At 39.9% G+C, this 21,362-nt stretch overlaps 1 protein-coding gene across 2 annotated transcripts in view; it reads left to right on the top strand.

Moving 5' to 3' along the window:
* Positions 1-597: 597 nt before the first annotated feature.
* The window catches only part of LOC142442683 (bifunctional heparan sulfate N-deacetylase/N-sulfotransferase 3), a 235,732-nt gene continuing 214,967 nt past the window's right edge, over positions 598-21,362 (top strand). For both annotated transcript variants that reach the window (XM_075543886.1, XM_075543885.1), the window contains exon 1: positions 598-1,702. In XM_075543886.1, the coding sequence (XP_075400001.1) occupies positions 722-1,702 (981 nt within the window). In that variant the 5' untranslated portion in view covers positions 598-721. The remainder of the gene's footprint in view (positions 1,703-21,362) is intronic.

The following is a 21,362-nucleotide window of genomic DNA, read 5'->3' as shown; positions in this document are numbered from 1 at the left end:
CTTAGGTCTGTATTATCTCCAGAGTTTGGTGAATAAAATTAAATTCCTTATTGGACGAATGCTTTTTTTTACCTGTAGTGGGAAGGAGGATTTTGTTCAGCTGAACGTTTTTCCTTGTTCCTCTCCTCAGCCCCACTTCTAATCCAAATTTGCAAGAAAGAAATGACAAACCAAGTGAGTCTTCATCAAGTGATTCTCACTCATTGTGTTTCAAACTCGATCTACACCCCAAAGGGTGTCCAAAGCCTGTGATGTTTAGGAAGTCGATTGCCAGGCACCCTTTCCTTTGAGGCCCTTCTTTGCATTCAAACATCCAGTTTTTCAATTCAACACTTAAATATATATATATGTATGTATGTGTGTGTGTGTGTGTGTGTGTGTGTGTGTGTGTATATATATATATATATATAGAGAGAGAGAGAGAGAGAGAGAGAGAGTTACTTATCACACCCTAATTCCCCTGACATAATAAACTGGCATTGTTTCTAGCCAATAGGATAATGATTTGCTCATTTCAGTGCTGCGGAGCGGATGTTTGGTAAACGTGTTCTATTTTTCAGGCAACATTTTCCGTGCATCCTTGTCAAGCGACCCAAATGTGCTGCGATGGTGACATAGACTTGACGGAGCCTGGAAAGTAGCAGAAATACCATCTTTCTTTTGCCCCTTTGCGTTTTTATGGTGCTTCAATTGGGAACAGTCTGAGACAAGTATATTCAACATGAGTTTTATCATGAAGCTTCACAGACATTTTCAAAGGACGGTTATTCTGCTTGCCACCTTCTGCATGGTGAGCATTGTCATTTCTGCCTATTACCTGTACAGCGGCTCCAAGCAGGACACGGAACTCTCTGAGATGGCTTCCGAAGTGGACTGTGGGGCTCTCCAGCACCTGCCGTACAGGCCAATGGAAGTGAAGACGGCGAAGCCTTTAGATGCCCTGAGGACAGACCCCGTCGTCCTGGTGTTTGTGGAGAGCCAGTACTCCCCCCTTGGTCAGGACATCATTATGATTCTGGAATCGAGTAGATTCCAGTATCACATTGAAATTGCTCCTGGGAAGGGGGATCTTCCGGCACTTATTGACAAAGCTAAAGGGAAATATATTCTCATTATTTATGAGAACATTTTGAGGTATATAAATATGGACTCTTGGAATAGAGGTCTTTTAGATAAATACTGTTTGGAATATGGTGTGGGTGTTATCGGATTCCACAAAACCAGTGAGAAGAGCCTGCCTAGCTTTCAGTTAAAAGGCTTCCCTTTCTCCACGTATGGGAACCTGGCTGTTAAGGATTGTTGCATCAACTCTCATTCTCCACTGCTTCGAGTAACCAAATCTTCAAAGCTTGAGAAAGGTCCTTTGCCTGGAACTGACTGGACAGTTTTCCAGACCAACCATTCAGCCTACCAACCAGTAATATTCGCCAAAGCAAAGGCCCCAGAAAACCTTTCTCCTCCCATCTCTAAAGGTGCTTTCTTTGCCACTATCATACATGACCTGGGGCTTCATGATGGGATTCAGAGAGTCCTTTTTGGCAACAACTTGAACTTCTGGCTGCACAAGCTCATCTTCATAGATGCCATCTCCTTCTTGTCAGGCCAGAGGCTGACACTGTCCTTGGACAGGTACATCCTTGTGGACATTGATGACATTTTTGTGGGAAAGGAGGGAACAAGAATGAACACCAACGATGTTAAGGTAAGTCTTTGCCATTTCAAAAGATGTTTCAAATGTGCGCTCACCTCTCCGGAGGGTGGCCAATCATCCTGGTTGGCAAAGAACTGAGGTTTCTTAGAATGTGAGACTTTCAGTACTAAACCAAGAAATTCTGGCCCCTTCGGGATGAGTTGTTCACCTTGTTTCTCAGTCTTAGATCTACATTTAATAACACTATTCCAAGTAGATAATATCCTGCGTAAAGCAAGAAAAGTGAACAATATACCAAAAGACTAAGTATGGCATATTCTTGAAATGATTATCTGAAATAATTTTATTTAATTCCTTTGCATAAACTACTTACCTTAGAAAATGGTTACTACTCAAAATCAAAGTGAACTTGTTTTAATGCCAGGAAACACACCACACATTTTAAGCAGTTACGAATCTCTTAACTAACAATCTCAGATATTTGGGGAAAGCCAAATACAACTCACTTTTCCTGATTGTAGTTTGTTAAAACTCTAAAAATGAGCCTCATTTAATCAGAAGAGTTATGAATACACAAAGGACCCCTAGTTGCATGGTATTTAAGCATTTGACTGCCAACCAAAGGTGACTGGTTTGAAACTACTCAGCTACTCACCCAGGAAGACAGGTGCAGTGATGTGCTTCTGTAAAGATCACATCCTAAGGAACGACCAGATCGCCTCCGCCATATCGGGTCATTGTGAGTGGGAATCTGCTCTGTGGCTCCTCACGGCAGCACGGATGCACAGATACAAAAACGAGAATTTGAATTAACTTTCATATTTCAGTGAAGACTTTCTGGGATTTATATGTTGCCCATCTCGTTGCACTAACATACATTACATTTTGTATTAAGCGAAACTGCTGTGTTCAGGAAGAAAAGAAATTATTGGAAGATGATTAGTCATTATTGTGAATGGATGGTGCTTCACAAACAACTGATTAAAATCAATTAAATTTAAAATTAAAATAATGGACATTGATCTTAGAAGTGATTGTGTGAATCTATTATTTTGCATATGGACTTTTGATGAAATCAATAGACTGTTGCTAATATAATTTTTATTTTGCATTACTTTGCCCTTTCAGTAAAGAAGAATTAAATCAGATGACAAAAATATATCTTACTAAACTGTATTCTTTTCCCCCCAGATACTAAGCATCTTCAAATAGCAATAGGAATGTTCCTCACACTATTTAAATGAGCTAAGCAGACCAGAAAGATCATTAAATGTTACAAAAGAGAGTGCGAAGATTGAGGGAGGCAGAGAGAGAAATCACTACATCTTGGCAGTATTGTAGTCTTTTCCTTTTTACTAAGTAAAATTTAATAAATAAGTTTGCTATGAGATTTTATTAAGTCTTGAAACTTTTGAAAATTTAGCTAAAAATAAAACATGTGGTTTTAGCATTTTTATATTCTTGAAATTTCTAAGCAATAAGTAATCTTTTCAAATTTTCCATTTCAAAATGGTTTGATAAAAATATTTTTTCAAGGTATATATATTCTGATATGAAATTCCTAAAAACTTACCAAGATAGCTTATTATAATATTTTACAATATGATCATAAGTCTCTGAGTTTGCACACTTCAGGATGTTCTAATATAGCATAAAAAATACCAAGTGTCTTTGGTGCTCTTGAGGTTGCCTCCGTTAAGATTTGAAGAGCATGAGAAATAAAGGTCTCTTGAGTATATGCCAGAATAGTTTAGCATATGTAAATTGCTCTATGAATTGCTCATCTTTATATTTTCTAAAACACCTAAATGCTTCAAAGGTATGGTTTTGATTGATTTGAACTACTTCCGAATTGCACGTGTGATTGTGTCTCAAAGTGCGGATTCACCGCAATCCGTTGCTCTGGCAGTGTGAATGCATTCATTCATTCAGTAACAAGTTTATGGTGTGCCCCGTGTTAAGCACTTGGGGTGTCTATACTAACCTTGGTCGAACTCCCTTTCAAGAAAGTTCAAAGTAAAGCTAGCAAGATAAAGCCATTCTGCTGTTAGTTTTTAGGTGCCATCTAGTCAGTTCTAATTCACATGACCCTCTGCGCAACCACCGGTCAAAACATGGCCTTGGGCTGTGCCTTCTGCAGAGTCAATGCTGTGTTTGAGCCAGTTGTGGCAGCCACTGTATTAATTCATGTCTTCTCTTTTCCATGGTGATCCTCTGCTTTTCCAAGCATGATGTCCTCCTCCAGGGATTGGTCCCTCTTGATAACATGCCCAAACCTGTGAGATGAAGTCTCACAAAAAAAGCTTAGAAAGCTCTAATTAATGGTTGGGGCAGGCATTTCTTCAACACATTATGTGGGATAATCACATATATAGATATAGATATGTGTACCTATAAACCCACATGTGGATATATTTATAATATATTTACAATAAATAAAACATGCCTCCCCTCTTAATGAGTGCATTGTCCTTTTGGAGAGATAAATAGCATGCAAGGTGGTCATTACAAATAGTAAAGTTATCTACATGGTGTTAGGTAAGTGTGCTTTGCGCTGTATCCTGGGAACTATTAAATAAGAGAGTAGGACAGATTTTGAAGGCAAGATTATTAGCATGATGTGATGCTGTGAATGATTCATACAAAATAAGGCAATTTCTTGAAATGAGGAAATGGGAATAAGCATGGTAGAGGACTGGGTTTAATACTATTTTGAGGTAAAATTGAAGAAGCTAGTCATGGATGACTGGAAATGGAAAATAATATAATCAAAGACAGCCTTGAGATTTTTAGCAAAAGTCAGTAATCATCTGTGATGCCACCACAATGAAGAACACAGAAGAGACCACACTGAACTCACTAGATGTCATCATAGCATTTGGGTGCTATTGAAAATGCATGTGAGGCGTTGAGATACAGCTATGTAACAGGTAGTTGACTCCCAAACGAATTCTGGGTTGGAGGTACAGGTTCAGAGTCATTATTCTATGATGACATGTTCAAGACATGCGTTTGAGCCAAAGGGAAAATGTAGAGCATGTACAAGCCAACAGCAGCAGTCAGTGCAGTAAAGGCCAGAAAGTCTCCTTTCAGAGAAGGTGACGTTATTAGCGACTCTTGAAAAATCAGTGAAATAAGATGGTAGCGGTTGCAGGGAGTTCTGAAGTGAGCAAGAGCAGTAAGACATGGATCAAGAGTGTGTGGGGTGCTCAGCAGAGAAAGGTGACATGAAGGAGAAATGAGAGATTACACTGTAGCTGGAGGATGGACTGTACTGAAGCTGATCACCCAACCCGGGATGTCCCTGAAGAGAGGGGGTCCTGGCTCAAGCCAATCAGGATGAGAGGCAAAGGGAAGGATCTGGATTTTGTGATGAATAGTACATAATCAAAGGTGGTGCTGGTGGGTAAGTATTAGCAGTTAACTACAAGGTCATGGCTTCAAAACCACCAGCTGTTCCTCAGAAGAAACATGAGGCTCTCAGCTCAAGATTGACAGCCTCGTTGGACCTATATAGTTTGAAATGACTCTGTGACAGGGGGTTTTAATCAATAGAAAGATTCCAAATCATGTTTTCAAATTAAAATTTTGAATAATTTAATAAATATTTACAAACATTCATTTTACTTGCCCAATGTGAAGTGTTAGGAAAATTGAAAAGACTGTGAGCTAATTGAAGGTCACATGTAAGGTTACTTGTAAAGTTAAAAAGATAGTAAATAACACATACATTTCAACTTCTGTCCTAATCATGATATAAGCGACAGCTCCCACATCTTTAGAACAGAAATGGAATTTGAGCTAGCAATACAATATCAACTATTCACCTGTTGAATAGTATGAGTATGTTTGAAAGAGCTAGTTTAAAAGAGAGAACACAACATAATCATGAGGAGTCAAACAAAGTAGCCAAACACCATGTCTTTATTGGGTTATCGATTTATAAGCTAGACATAGAACTTTTGAAAAAGTCATTTAGGTGATTAAAATAATCTTCAAACATGGCAGGACTTTTCCAAAACATTTTGTTTCTACTTGCGCCCTTGGTATCAGCTTCTCAGTTTTTTCCTCCCTCCCCCACCCTCCATCCCCTATGTCCCCTTGATAATTTATAAATTCCTTTTTCTTTTTCAATGTCTGACACCAACCGCTGTCCCTTTTACCCACTTTTCTGCTGTCCATCTCTCTGGGAGTGGGGCCATACGGCGATTATTGTGATTGGTTCCTCTTTTCTCCACACCCCTTCCCTTACCCTCCTATTATTGCTGCTCGCCTTATTGGTCCCTGGGGGTTTTACCTGCTCTGGATTCACTGTGTTGTGCGATTTTATCTATACCAGTATATATGTTCTGATCTAGCCAAATTTATAAGCTAGAATTGGGGTCATGATAGTGAGGCGGGCTGGGAATCATTAAAGAACTAGAAGATGGTTGTGTGTTTCATCAGTGCTATACTGCACCCTAACTGGCTTGTCTCTTCCTTGTGGTCCTTCTAACAGGGGGTGTCCAATTGACTACTGATAGGCTTTGGGTCTCCACTCTGCACTCCCCTCATTCCCATTGATATGATTTTTTGTTTGTTTTGTTTTGGATGTTTGATGCCTGATACTTGATCCTATTGACACCTCATGATCACCCAGGCTGCTGTGCTGATTCCATGTGAGCTTTGTTGTTTCTGAGCTAGATGGCTGCTTGCTTATCTTCAAACCTTTAAGACTCCAGACAGTGTATCTTTTGATAGCCAGGCGCCATCAGCTTTCTTCACCACACTTGCTTATGCACCCATTTTGAAAAAGATGATGACAACATATGTACAGATGTGCTTGACACAATGCATATATATATGAATTGTGATAAGAGCTCTAAGAGCACCCAGTAAAATAAAATTTAAAATAAATTGTATGAAAGACGCACTATTCACTGAACTTAAGCAAAAAAAGAGGACCTGATGCAAGGGGCTTAAGTGGAGAGCAAATGCCTTGAGAATGATTGGGGCAGGGAATGTATGGATGTGCTTTATACAATTGATGTATGTATATGTATGGATTGTGGTAAGAGTTGTTTGAGTCCCTAATAAAATGTAAAAGAAGAAAAGAGAAAAAAATGATTAGGGCAAAGACTGTATAGATGTGCTTTATACAATTGATGTATGTATATGTATGAACTGTGAAAAGAATTGTATCAGCCCCAATAAATTGTTAAAAAAAAAAGTGAAGAAATTCATTTTTACAGACTGGCATCAGTCAGAATGTTTGAGAAAATTTATGGTAATCAGAGACTGCATAGATAGTGGTTTTTTTGTGTGTTTTTCACATGTTCCATTCTCTAAGCACCGCTTCTGGAGGTGAGCATGCTAGCTCTTACCAGCATCATAAATTCTTCATTATTGATTAATTTTTTGATGTTTGAAAATTCGAGTTCCTTGTGTTCTAAAATTTTCTCTCAAATAGCCTGAGACTAACCCCGCAGAAAGAGTTGTTGGAGCAGGAAAACGGTGCACCTTTACCTTTAAATCATTTTAAAGTTTTACAGGAAAGTGTAGCGGAGCCCAGGGAAACTTAACCATCTAAATGATCATTCTAGCAAGACTGATTCACTTTGAGCCTGGGATACCTTATGTCTTTAGAGTTAGACTCTGCCACGTAACATGTTCACTTCTGGGAAAGAGCAGGAGTTGAATGCAACACGGAGATTCTGGTAGAGGCGTGGGGTTTTGGTGAACTCTGCAGTTGATTACTCACAGTAAGGAGAAAGACTGTATAGAGAATATGCACTTTCTCTTTATATCTATTTTCTCTCGCTTCCATAATAGGCTTATATTATTATTTTTTAACTTTGTGTAATTCTTCAGCACCATCAGAAGCAAAAAAACCAACCCAACCTTTTCTTTTTTCTTTGTATCATTTTATTGGGAGCTCTTAAAGCTATTATAACGATTCATAATTCAATTACATCAAGCATAATTGTACAATTGCTGTCGCCATCATTTTCAAAACATTTTCTTTCTTCTTGAACACTATGAGATCAGCTCTTCTTTATTTCCTCCCCCTCCTCCCCCCCCCAGGAACCCTCATTATTATATTATATATATACATATATACATAAAATATATACATATATTTTTTAAGGAGCCTGTAGAAAGATTGGGGAGCTATGATAGCCCTGTAGCTCTGCACCATGCCAAACCTTTTCTATGATCTCCTTAAAATTTACTATTTAAGTGTTTGTGGATTCCTCTTAAAAATGTCTATATTTTGAAGTGGACTCATAAGAAGGAGCAGCTCTTGTACCGTTAATGAGCTGTCATAAGTGATTTTATCATTGAAACAAACAAACAAACAAAACCTGTAACTGAAGGTAAGGAGTGCCTGGGGAGAAAAAGTGCTGCAGATAAGAAAGAATCTATAAAGCTCTGAGAAATGAAGAGTATCAAGTTCAGAAGATAAACCTGGCTGAGGTGTCAGCCTTGCTTGGGGCTGACCCTGGGATGCTGTCATCAGGAGGTAAAGGTGAACTCTGTGCTGCCTGGAATTGCCTGTCATACTAATGTCCACCCCGCAGAGAAGATAAAGCCGGAGACTTCATGAACTCACTGAGAAGGGATATACAGTACATAACACATCACTTGCTTGGGGCGAGAAGAAAGCAACAGTGATCATTTAGTCTGTCATGAGAAAGGAAAGCGAAACAATGTCTGTAGACAGATCACTATTTACAGTGGTTTCCAAAGCCCGTTTTTCCTTCCAAACCCATAATTCTTTAACCCTCTTTCTTTATTGCTGTGCTTTCCTGCCTTTTAGTTGCTGGTATTTATCTTAATTGCATTATGGTCTGAAAGTGTGTGATTTGATACCAATATTTTAAATGCCCTCCATGACTTTGGAGTCAGGTGTAAGGACTTGACAAGAATACCTTTACTCACTAAGGTGTAGGTATTCTACCAACACTGTTACCTTGCTAGTCTAATCTACATTCTTCCTGCTTGGGTTTTCTTTTGCCTTGTTTTGGGGGTAGAGATGTTGGAAGTGGGAGGTGGGGTGGATATAATGCAGATTTCACCAAAAGAGGTATGTTTAATGCTCTAATTATTATATTGGGTTATAAATATTTCCATGTTGTTTGGTTCTTTGTTGTCTTGTATTTTGAAGCAATGTTTTTAACTGCATATATACATATTGAGTAATATTTTAATTTGGTATTTTATCTTTCAGTGGTGACCTTTTTAACTTTAGTCATTTTTTTTTACCTTAAAGGTTATTTTGTTTAATGCTATACCAGCTGATTTTGGTTACTATTCCAAAATTTACCATTCTCCATTATTTTCAATCTCTCTCTATCCTTGATTATAAATTACTCTGGAAACCAGCTTCTAGATGGATTTTATTGTTATCTATTATCTCATGACTTGTTTAAATGAACAATATCAGTCTAGCCCTCATAATTTACACCGTCTCTTTAACTCCCTAATCTCGTTTCCAGTTTCTCTCCCCTTCCTCTCTGCTCTGGCCACTCTAGCTCCTGGCTGTGCCTCACTCCTGTGTCAGGGTTTTGCACAGTCTGTTTCCACTGTGTCTAAAACACTCTGCCTCTGAATTGCTGCATGTCTCTGTCTCACCTCCTTCTCAGTGAGGTCTTCTCTCACCATTCTCTTTACTATTGTAAACCAACCACTCTTCCCAGCTTTATTTTTCTCCCTAATACTTCTTACCCAGAGGGCTGGCACTGGCCACATGGGCTCAGCAAGTCCATTATGTTCTCTCCTCGTAGTTTTGCCCTCAGGAGTTCGACCTTGGGCAATGGTGCAAGTATATTTACAGCATGAACATTAGCAAAGAATACAAGTCAGGGCTTGGTTTTCCTAAAGAGTCTGAGGTTAAATATTTATAGCACACTACTGGATAGACTATATATATATTGCTATGGTCCCTTGCCTAATGCAGAGTAAACACCATGGCAGCAAGGTCTTTGTTCTGTTTGCTTTGTTCCTACAGCACTTGGAAATGTGCTTGACTCAATATATACGTATTGCATAAATGAGTGTCAATCTTCCTGAGATCCTGAGATCTTGTTCTTCTAGGCACAGTTTGAAATGTTCTGTAATGAGCGTGTGTTCGTTCTAAGCCCTCTCATATTTTATAGAACACAAATGCCTCTACTCTTATCCTGGAAAGATAGATTTGTTGAGTATCCAATACTGAGTCGATGGCTTTGCTGCTCATACTTGAAGAGCAAGCCCCCTGGAAGTCATCTGAAGGTGACGACAGTGTCAGAATTCCACTGGTCCCTAATTGTTTCCTAGTTAGCAAAAGTTAGCAATTGTGAGGCTGTGATGGAGTGAAATTTCTTAGTATAGATCTCCTGTCCATGTCTCTGTCACTCACACACATGATCGGGTAAGACGATGCAAACAGAGCACTTGTCTCTAAGTGCAGCCATTGTCATTTCAGAAGCCATTTGAGGGGGGCCGTCACGTAGCGAGTTATGTTCTGTTAGCATTTTCATTATGTTCATGATCCCTTTCTTCCCATGTTCTCCCAATATTCTTTTGTTTTGAGGTGAAATATAACAGAGCAAATTAGGTTCTCATTTAATAATTTTTTTTGCAACTTGTTCCTTGACATTGGTTACATTTTCTCCATGTAGCAACATTCTGAGACCAGTCCCTGGAAAAGGACGCTACACTTGGTAAAGTAGGTCAGCAAAGAAATAAGACCCCCACTGAGATGGATTGACACCGTGACCGGAGCAGCGAACTCGAATATAGCAGTAATGAGGATGCACAAGTCTGGGCAATGGTTCCTTTGGTTGTCAAGAGAGCCGCGATGAGTCGACGACGACTAGACAGCACTGAGACAGCAACACCGCCGACCAGCGTTGTTAGTATTTCCACCCGTCAGACTGCTTTTCCACTCCTTACCTCTCCTCTATGCTTTTAGTAAATGTCGACCTTACAGTCTCGCACAGTTAAGTCTTTAAGGAGCACATGACACACAGGTGGCAGTGCATATTTTATAGTCCAGTCTATTGTTTGACTAAGAGGTGACCTCTGGAATGGGTTCAGCTTTAAGAGTATCTTAGGACAGAGGAGAACTGCCCCTGGGGGTTTCTGACACTGTAACAGGAGGAGCGTGCCAGTGTTTCTTCCTCGGGCAGCTGATGGGCTTGAACTGCTAACTCTGGGTAGCAGTCCAATGGAAAAGCATGGTGTCACCAGAGCACTCTGAATAGAATGGACTCAATGGCCGTGAGTTTGCATCGGTTTGGGGGGACAGTAGTCCTGAGGCTTCCTCCAGCTTCTAGCAGTACAAGAATTCTAGGCTTTGAAAATAACTGTTGGCCTTACTTATGTCTTTATCTCATTCTTGGACACCATCTCGTTACGCTGGTCTCAAGTTAGAAGAGAACATTGTTTGCGTAGGCTATTTGTCCTATGAACTAGTTTCTTCCAGCTGTGCTTTCCCTCATTGGCTTTAACTCCAGATGAGTAGAGACCCAATAGTTGTTTCTTACGTGGCCAATCACAAGGTTTTAAAATCTCAACCCTATTCGTTGAGCTAGGGCGCAGAGCATTAACTTCATAAACTATGTTATGATATTTGACTAAGTTATCCACAAGACTATGTTTAAAAGCCCTTCTCCCAGGACACTAATTCCACAAGTTGTTTGGATATGTGTAGAAAGTCTCTGTAGTTGTGTGGTCTGTGCGCTTCATTATGTCTGTAGATATGACTGTACTTCATTCTTATCTATGTGCTTCATTAGAACTGTGGGTATCTATGTGCTTCATTTTATCAGTACATACACAATTGTACTACACATACCTCTTGATATACCGGTGGAGCTCTAGTGGTGTATAGTAGTTACATGTTGGGCTGCTAACCACAAAGGCAGCAGTTTGAAACCTCTGGATGCTCTCTGGAAGAAAAATGAGGCTTTCTAATCCCATTAAGAGTTATCATTGACTCCGAGGTCTGAGGGACCAGCCCCAATCCCAACTACATGGACAGCCACCCATCACCCCCTGGAATAATTTACTACAGAGGACAGCACTGAAGCTACAGCTTAGGGAGAGGGACATGCCTGATAAGAGCACACGGGAGCAAATGAAGGGGGAAGAAGAGAGAGTGGAGCACATCCTGGCCCACCAAGCCTTGAGGACGATATCCCTGCTCAGAACAGCCAATGCACAGAGAGAACCATATGACCGGCCCCACTAGGAGATACGACATGCCTCACTGACCCAAAGCCCTCCATGGGACAACACTGGAGACACAGTGTGGGAATTGTGCTTGATCTGACCCCACCACACACAGGCAATACACTAAGGGCGTGCAATGGAGCAGCAAGAGAAGCAGAGCAACAAAGTCCTCAGGGAATAAAAAAAAAAAACACACCAGGGCATCCTACCCCATCAGACTCAACCAGAAAACACTCCTAAAGGTCAACGAACAGACCTTGAACTATTTACAGGCTTTTTTTTGTTATGATTGGGCTTTTTATGGTTGTTCTTGTTTTATTTTATTTTGTTGCTTTGTTTTGCTCAGTTTTGCTTTGTTTTCTCAGCGGCCATCTACCTGAGAAGCAACAAAGCCCGCATGGAAGAAGCACACCAGCCTATATGATCATGAGGTGTTGATGGGATCAAGTATCAGGCATCAAAGAACAAAAAATTGTATCATTGTAAATGAGGGGGAGTGCAGAGTGGGGACCCAAAGCCTATCTGTAGGCAACTGGACATCTCCTTACAGAAGGTTCTCAGGGAGGAGATGAGCCAGTCAGGGTACAGTGTAGCAACGATGAAACATACAACTTTCCTCTAGTTCTTCAATGCTTCCTCCTCCTCCACTATCATGATCCCAATTCTACCTTACAAATCTGGCTAGACCAGAGGATGTACACTGGTACAGATAGGAACTGAAAACACATGGAATACGGGACAGATGAACCCCCCTCAGGACCAGTGGTGAGAGTGGTGATCCCCGGAGGATAGAGGGAGAACCAATCACAAGGATCTGCATATAACCCCCTCCCTGGGGGATGGACAACAGAAAAGTGGGTAAAGAGAGGCATTAGACAGTGTAAGATATGACAAAATAATAATAACTTATAAATTATCAAGAGTTCATGGGGGGCAGAGATTGAGGGGAGAAAGGGAGGAGCTGATACCAAGGGCTCAAGTAGAAAACAAATCTTTGGAGAATGATGATGGCAACAAATATATAAATGTGCTTGACACAATGGATGGATGTATGGATTATGATAAGATCTGTACGTCCCAATAAAATGATTAAAAATAAAAAGTTATCATTGGCATTTTTACAGGGATGAGATGGTATCTCATTATAGTTTTAATTTATCTTTCTCTAATAGCTAATGCCTACACAACAATTGTGAGGATGGTACAGGGCCAGGCAATATTTTGCTCTGTTGTACATAATGTCACTCTGAGTCAGAACTAACCCAAGTGCACCTAACAATAACAAAAACAATGGCTACTTATCTCAAGCATCATGTATGAAACATGATGTCTTCATACATGAAAAATGTCTTAGAATGACTTCTTTGGTCAACTCAACTTTTTTTGGTGGAGTTGTTGATTATTTGTCTTTTTGTTTTAGAATTTGGCTTATCTTTGAGGGGACACCAAAAATTGCAGAAAGTGGAATTAAAACAATGGAAATTTTCTAAGGAAGATTGATGGCCCTTCATGTGTTAGATATTAGATTCCTGGGTATGGCATTGCTAAAGACCTTTGCCCATCTATAGGGTCTCTTTACAATGTTGACAAAGTCTTTCATTGAACATAAGTATTTAATTTTTAGGAGGTCTGAGTTATCTAACTTATTTTCTATTCTTTGTTCATTACTAGTTGTGTTTAAGGGGTTATTGGTTATTTTTGTTGTTTGGTCTCAGCAGGGCGGTTCTGGCTCATAGGGACCCTCTGTACAATAGAATGAAACACCACCCATCCCGTGACATCTCACAGTGGAGCTTATGTCCAAGCCCATAGTTGCAGGCACTGTGTCAATTCATCTTGGTCATGGCCTTCTTCTTTTGCATTCTCTTCTGCTTTACCAAGCATGACACCCTCCTCCAGAGACTGATCTCTCCTACAGGCATGTACAATGTATGTGACATGACATCTTACCAACCTTGCTTCCGAGGAGCCTTCTGGATGTACTTTTTTCCAAAAGATTTGTTTGTGCTTTGGGCAGTCCATGGTACATTAAATATTTGTCACCAACTCCATAGTTCAAATACATCAATTTTTCTGGTCATCCATATTCATTGTCCAATTTCATATGCATATGAGGATATTGAAAATATCATGGCTTGATTCACACATATATTAATCCTCACATCTTTGCTCTTTTAAAAAGGTATTTTGCATTAGATTTACCTAATGCAGAGCATTTTTTGATCTCTTGACTGTGGCTTTCATGAGCAGTGATTGTGGATCCAAACAAGACAGAATCCTTGACAACTTCAGCCTTTATTCCATTTATCATCATGTTACTTATTGGTCTAAAAGTGAGGATTTTAATTCATTAATTTTTTTTACATTTGGTTGTAATCCGTAATGGTGGCTATCTGTGATCTGCATCAGCCAGTGTCTCAAGCCCTCCTCACTTTCAGCGAGCAAGATTGCATCATGTCATCTGCACAGCAGAGGTTCTTCGTAAGCTTCCTTCGATCCGGATACCATAGTCTCCTTCATATAAGCCAGCTTCTCTGATTATTTACTCAGCAAACAGATTCAATAATTGTGGTGAGGTGATACAACCCTGACGCACACCTTTCCTGATTATAACTTCATACAACTGCCTCTTGATCCATTTAAAGGTTTCCCATTCCTTTCAAGACTACCCAAAGTTTATTATGACCTACACAATTGAAAACATCTTCATAGTCAATGAAACACAAGTAAACACCTTTCTGGTAGTCTCTGCTTCCAGCCAAGATCCATATGGCCTCAGCAATGATACACCTTGTTCCTCAGCCTCTTTCAAATCTGCCTGGAACCTCTCACAGCTCCTTGTCAATGTTCTCAAAACTCTAATGGGTCATATTTTGGTTCTCGACTTATTTTAATTTTCTTCAGCTTTATCCTTAACAACTTACATATAAACAATTGATAGTCTCTTCCACATTCAGCCCCGGGCTTTGTTTTAGCTGATGATATTAAGCTTCTCCATGGTCTCTCCTCATAAATATAGTCAATTTGATTTCTGTGTATTCCATCTGGAGAAATCCATGCATATAGTCATCTTTTGTGTTGTTGAAAAAAAAAGTCTTTGCTATGAACAAGTCACTGCTTTTGCAAAATTCTGTCATGCATTCTCTAGCTCCCTGTCACCCAGGCCATATTTTCCAACTACTGCTCCTTCATTATTGTGTCCGACTGTTGAACTACAATCATCAACAATTATCAATGCATCTTTATTGCATATTTGATCAATTTCTGATAAGTCGTTGGTAGAATGCTTCAATTTCTTCATCACTAGCTTTTGTGGTTGGTGTATAAATTGTAACGATTGTATTGATTGCATTTTCTTGAAGGTGGATAGCTATAATCCTATCACAGACAGCATTGTATTTCATGATTGATTTTGCAACGTCCTTTTAAACAATTAATGCTATACTATTCTTCTTGATTCCATTATTCCCAGCATAGTAAATCATATGATTTTCCTATTGAAATGGCCAATATCAGTCCCTGTCAGCTTTGTAATGCCTGGTATATTTATCTGTATGGTTCCCTTTTATTTTGAGCACTTCCAATTTTCCTAGATTCATACTTCGCACATGATAAGTGAAGATTACATTCAAATTAGCATATTTTTCAGCTGTTTCTCCTTACCTTGAGTCGTGATCTCTCGGCAAATGAAGACCCCTTAGGCCCCGCTCCCACAAGCTTTAACTGAGTCATGTCGTCACCATGGTTGACTCCGCTTGGAGAAAGCAGCTCCTCCTCAGTCACGCTTCTAGTGTTTCCAACGCAAGCGTCCCCGCTCCGGCAGTGTCTCTGACAACGTTCAGCTTCCATGCAGTAGGCCTTTAGTATCTGACAAAGTTTGGATGCTATACATAAGCAGCTCCTTTCTCCAAAGTGGGGAAGCTGAGTCCCTTTTGATGGTCTATTCTTATTCTGGAAGCTCGACTGAAACTTTTTCACTTTGTGTGACCCTGCTGACGTTTGAAATGCCAGTGACGTGGCTTCCAGCATCACAGCAACACACAGACAGCCTCCACCGCAGACAAACCGACAGGGAAGTGATGGCATCCCAAAATAGCCCTTCACTTTTATTTGTCTTGTAGTGAATTAGCTACATAACACCAGAAAATATGTTACAGAAACTTCCCTCTTTAAGAATCCTAAGAGACAACGAGTTCATATGGGAATGCAGGTTTCTTGAAACTGTCAGTACGAAAATTGGTTTGGAAAAGGCCGATCGAAGTTTGACATTGCTGTTATTGAAAGAGCACTGGTATCCTGCCAGACTTGGATTTCTGATGCTGAAAAATATCTTAGGACATTTTGCATAACATTTAACAAAATTACTTGAAAATATCATCAGGAAAAAAAGAATGTATTGTAATAGAGACTCTTTTAGCTCCAGTGTGTTTGCTTTAGCCCAGTAGTGTAGTTTAATGCTAAAAGGAATTTTGCATAACATCCTAGTCTGCTCTAGAAATGCAATAAGCATTTAGGGAGAGTCGAAGAAAAACCTTCCCAACAATTATTTCTTTTATCTGGTCTAGGAGCACTTCAACAGGCTGAGGGGCAAATGGTCAATAGAGAAGAAAAGATGAATTTTCATTTTTTAAATAGAACTTTCTTGCCGGAACAGATCTTCAATATCATCCTCGCTTTGGACTTTTCATGAACTAATTAATGCTAAGTTTGCATTCAAAAAAGCTGACTTTCTCCCTAAGTAAGATTAAGCTCTAACGGATACCAGTAAAAAGAAGCCATTCACCAAAGCTTTAGGAAAGTTCAGAACCTCCGTAGATACTCAGGAGGCCCTTTGTGCAAAAGCTTTGTACTTCCAAATTGATACAATGTCAATGCCGTGTTCTCAAGAACAGAAAGAGCCGAGAAGGGTCATTACTTTCAAGACATCAGCAGATTTTCAAACTGGTTCTTTTATAATTGTGTGCCTCTAAAGGCCTAGTCAGTGATTGTGTTAGTCAGGGTTGACTAGAGAAACAAATTCAAGGAGACTCGTGTGTGTAAGAAAGAGCTGTATATAAAAGAGTAATTGTATATTAAGAAAATATCCCAGCCCAGTTCAGATCAAGTCCATAGTCTGATATTACCCCATATGTCAACACTAGTACATAAATTCATCTTCACATTCACACAGCCTTGCAATGGCAGGAAGATCCCAGGCCTGTGGGTGGAACGTCTTGTGGATCCAGTGGTTGCGGAAGCATCTCCATGCACGAGTGGGTCTCCTTATGGCTCCTCCAGCTCTAAGGCTCCAGCATAGCTCCATGTGCCTTGTCAACAGGAATGTCTTGCAGGGAGATAGTCTGCATCTGGCCTCAGTGAGCTATTTATCTCCCTTTGTGCCTCCCAAATGAAGTCATCAAGCTGTGACCTGATTGACAGGCTAGACTCCACCCATTCGCAAGTTGACAGGAGATTTTGTAACTGCTACAGTGAAGAATTTAAATTAATCCTTAATGCCTTTCCCAAATGACATATTTGACCATTTGTAACTGTATTTATATTACTAATAAGCTTAAAAACACTGATGGTATAACATTACCAGTGATGAATCAACTTGTAATTTGTGGATGAATAAAACATAGCATGTGACAGTATTCTATTTTTTTTGAAACACAGTCATTTGCTATTAGAAACATTTGCTATTACCTTTACCTCAAACTGGCTTCCATATAGAGAGGCGAAAAGGCTATGCTATCACTTTTTAATATGGTACCATTTGGGGGAGCTTCCTAGCAAATGAAAGGAAAGATAAGAGCTTAGAAGCTGGTTTGACAAGGAAGATTTCTCAATCCCAGAGTGTGACTTGGAAGAGTTACAGAAAATGCAGGAATCTGTATGCCTAATGTACTCACCCAGATGATTCTAATTCAGATGACAGTAGAGCACGTTGGGAGAAGCACTGGTTAAAATAAACCACATCCCATAATGTTGCCAAACATAGAGACATGCAAGCTATTATGTCTTTCTGGTTAAAGCATATTAAAATCATATTACAAGAAAACCAAATTCAACATATACGGCCAAATATGTAATGGCAAGAAGACACACTAGAATGATTAGCTTTGTGGCTCGTTTAACCCTAATAGTGGATAGATCCATGGTTTACTTTTTTTTAATAGGATTATGACACTATGAAATAATGTTTTAGAAAATTCGAATATGCATATGAAAAAATGCCCATGATTGTGGGTAAAGTAGATTTTACATGAAGGGACAAAGAACAAAGGATGTGAGGAAGTTATTTCAATAAATGCGTAGCTTAATATAAACCATAAGAGGACACTGTATAATTCTGCAAGAGTAAAATAATGAAAGGTGCATTGCTTCTGTGATCTTTCAGGAGCCTACATAGTCAGTCAGTCAGAAGAGAGAGAAGCCAGAGGCAGAGAGGTTTAAGAATATGGAGGATATGGAAGTAACTTTTTTTTATTCCAGGGCCAGGGAGAGAATGTGAATTAAGTACATTATGTTTTAGATCTGAATGTGCTTTTAATGAGCTATCAAGAAAATCACAATGGTTAGGTTGTAATTATAAGAAAGATGTGTGACCCATTGTTGATTTCTTGTTGTGATAGAAGAGGATATTTTTGAATGAGTAATATAAAGCTTTTATCTTATGTTATTGTTAGTTCTGACTCACAGTGACCTATGTTGGAAATGCTACTGGTACTGACCCACCTCACGCTCACTGGTGAGTTAGAGACCATTGGTGCATCTGCGGCATCATGCTGTCGTGCTGAGGATCTGTCTCTTTCCCGCTGACCCTCGGTTACCAATCACGATGTCCTCCTCCAGGGACTGAGTCCTCTAGATAACCTGCCCCAAGTCCCTGAGATGCAGCTACAACATCTTGGCTTCTTAGGATGCTTTAAACAGATGTTTAAACACTCATTTGAGCAGAGCTACCATTAGGGTGAGCTGGATTGTTTTTCCCATTGTTTGTTTGCTTGTTTGCTTGAGTCCTTGCTTGGTGGCTACTTTTCCGTTTGCATTTTGAGGCGTGTTCAAAATACATATAATTTCATAGTTCTTAAGTATATAAAAATATATGTACTTCCTAATAAAAACCGTTAAACAGGTTAGAAAACTACAAAAAGAAGCAAAGCTATGACCCCTAAAGAAAACAAAACGACATGGAAGCAAGAGAACACCAAAATAGATGTCAGAAGAGACTTTGAACCTTGCCCTTGGCCATAGGGTAGCTAAAGCAACCGGAAGAAACGATGTAAAAGTGCTCACCGAAGATTCCGTAAGTTGGCCCAAGAAGGGAAAGTAAAAGGGTCTCATGAAATGTGCAGAGACCTGGAAAACAAATGGGAAGAACATGGCGAGCATTTCTGTAGCTGGAAGTGACAGCTGGAAAGTTCGGTCACTGAGTTGCAATGTTTAAGAATTCGGTGAGCAAATGTTAAACAATGCCAGAAGCTACAGTCCCTGCACCGGAAAGAACTGATTGACGTGCTCTCAGGAGAGACTAGTCCCTGGAAACGGGCATGGTGCTGGATAAACTGGAGGACCATCAAGGAGGTAGAAGACCCTCCACAAGGTCGATCGACCCGGACACTGCACCCATCCTGTGAAACATAGCAACGATTGTCAGGAAGGTGCAGGTGTGAGCGCTGTTTGTCCTGCTGCACAGAGGGTCCTCTGAATGAGAACCACCTCAATGGCACCTTGCCACAGCAAGACCAACGTCTCTACCTCTTCTAAATGTGTCAGATGCTCTCCAACATCACTGAGGCAGGCCCAGCACCCATTGGCTTTTACAGAATAACGAGAGAGCAAAGCAGAGAGAGCTAAATAGGCTCTTCTGAGAATTAGAAGGCCTGCTCATCTGTCTACATCATGGCATGTTTTGCCTCACAGCTCTAAGGAAGGGCGTGTGTGTGATGTTGTGGGTGGCCTCCCTGAATTCAGCCTCTGCAGTTAAAAAATATAATTTCAAAGGGATGTCATTTCCTAGGAAAACGTATGACTGCGATATCAACCTATTTAAATATATTTGAAGCTACTTATGTAATAGGATTTTTCATCTGTTATTGTCATGTGTTCCATATGCCTACTTGTTACTTGAAATATATTGCACAGCCTCACAGGGCTTACCAAATCTATGTCTAACCTTATTGGGTAAAATTCAGCTATTTTTCTCTTGACGCTCTTATTTTTATACTAAATTACTAATATTCTCCTGATGTCATGTTCTTGATTATTTGTTTTCCTTGCCAGTTGAATAGCCGAGCATAAATATTCCTGCTGAAAATAGCTTGGGAATTAAAGTAAGACGGATAAACCTGGGTCCAGTTTTCAACTACACTTCTTTCTAGCTGAATAACCGTGGTCAAGTCTCTTCACCTCTCGCACCATCTGTTTTGCTATCTTTAAAATAAGAGCAATGCCTAGCTCACAGTTTATACATGTTCTGTGTGAATTACAGTGTGGAGCCAATGCCTCATACTTACAGACCCTCAATATATGGCACATATTTTCCATTGTGAACTTCTTGTACATTGAAAGAGAGCATTTGAGCAGCACTTTGGAAAGTATTCTAAAATAAGTAGCGTTATTTGCTCTAAATAATTTAGACGTATCGGAACAGAAGAAAATAAAAACCTTCTTGGGTACTCACTCAAAAAAAATTAATTGATGTACCAAACACTCGTTTGGAGCTGGTGATATTGTGGTGACCAGCGTTTGCATTTACCTTTTAGCGAGAATGGACAGAATGTAAATACCTAAAGAAAGGGACAAATACAACGATCTCAGATGGAAGGAAGAGATCTCTGATGATGCCATTGAGTTGACTATTGACCCATGTGTGTCACAGTACAACTGTGCTCCACAGATTTTCCAGGGACTGACTTTTCTGAGGTCGATTGCCAGCCTTCCTTCGAGGTGCCCCTGGGTGTGGTTGACCACCCACATTTCCATTAGCAATCCTGCAGGTTAGCCATTTGCCCCACCAAGGGATTTCATTAGTCATTAGAGAAATGTTAAGCAAAGTCACATTGATCTACCACTTTGCCCCCATTAGGATGGCTATTACCCCCCCAAATTGAGAAGAAAGCAGGTGTTAGGAAGAAGTTGAAACTCTCATCCATTGCTGGTGGGATTATGAACTTGTACAATCCCAATTAAAATAATACGGCAGTTCCTCCAACCAAAACTTGCCATCCCTCAGCCATCAAGTAAATTCTAACTCATAGTGACCCTATATCAGCTTTCCAAGATTAAAAATTATGGTGACATACTGCCTCATCTTTCTCTCATAGAGGTGCTGGTGGGTTTGATCCACTGACCTTGCGGTCTGCAGTCCATCACAGGCCAAAATGACCCACAGGGCCAAAATGACCAAGCAGTTTCGCTTCTAGGCATATACTGAAAAGACTTGAAAGCAGGACCTGAGGTACTCATGCACCAGTGTTAATTGCTGCATTCTTCACCATAACCATAAAGTGGAAACAACTCAAGTGCCCAT

This window comes from Tenrec ecaudatus, chromosome 3, assembly GCF_050624435.1.
Source record: "Tenrec ecaudatus isolate mTenEca1 chromosome 3, mTenEca1.hap1, whole genome shotgun sequence".
NCBI lineage: Eukaryota > Metazoa > Chordata > Mammalia > Afrosoricida > Tenrecidae > Tenrec > Tenrec ecaudatus.
This window is presented reverse-complemented; position numbering and strand designations above follow the sequence as displayed.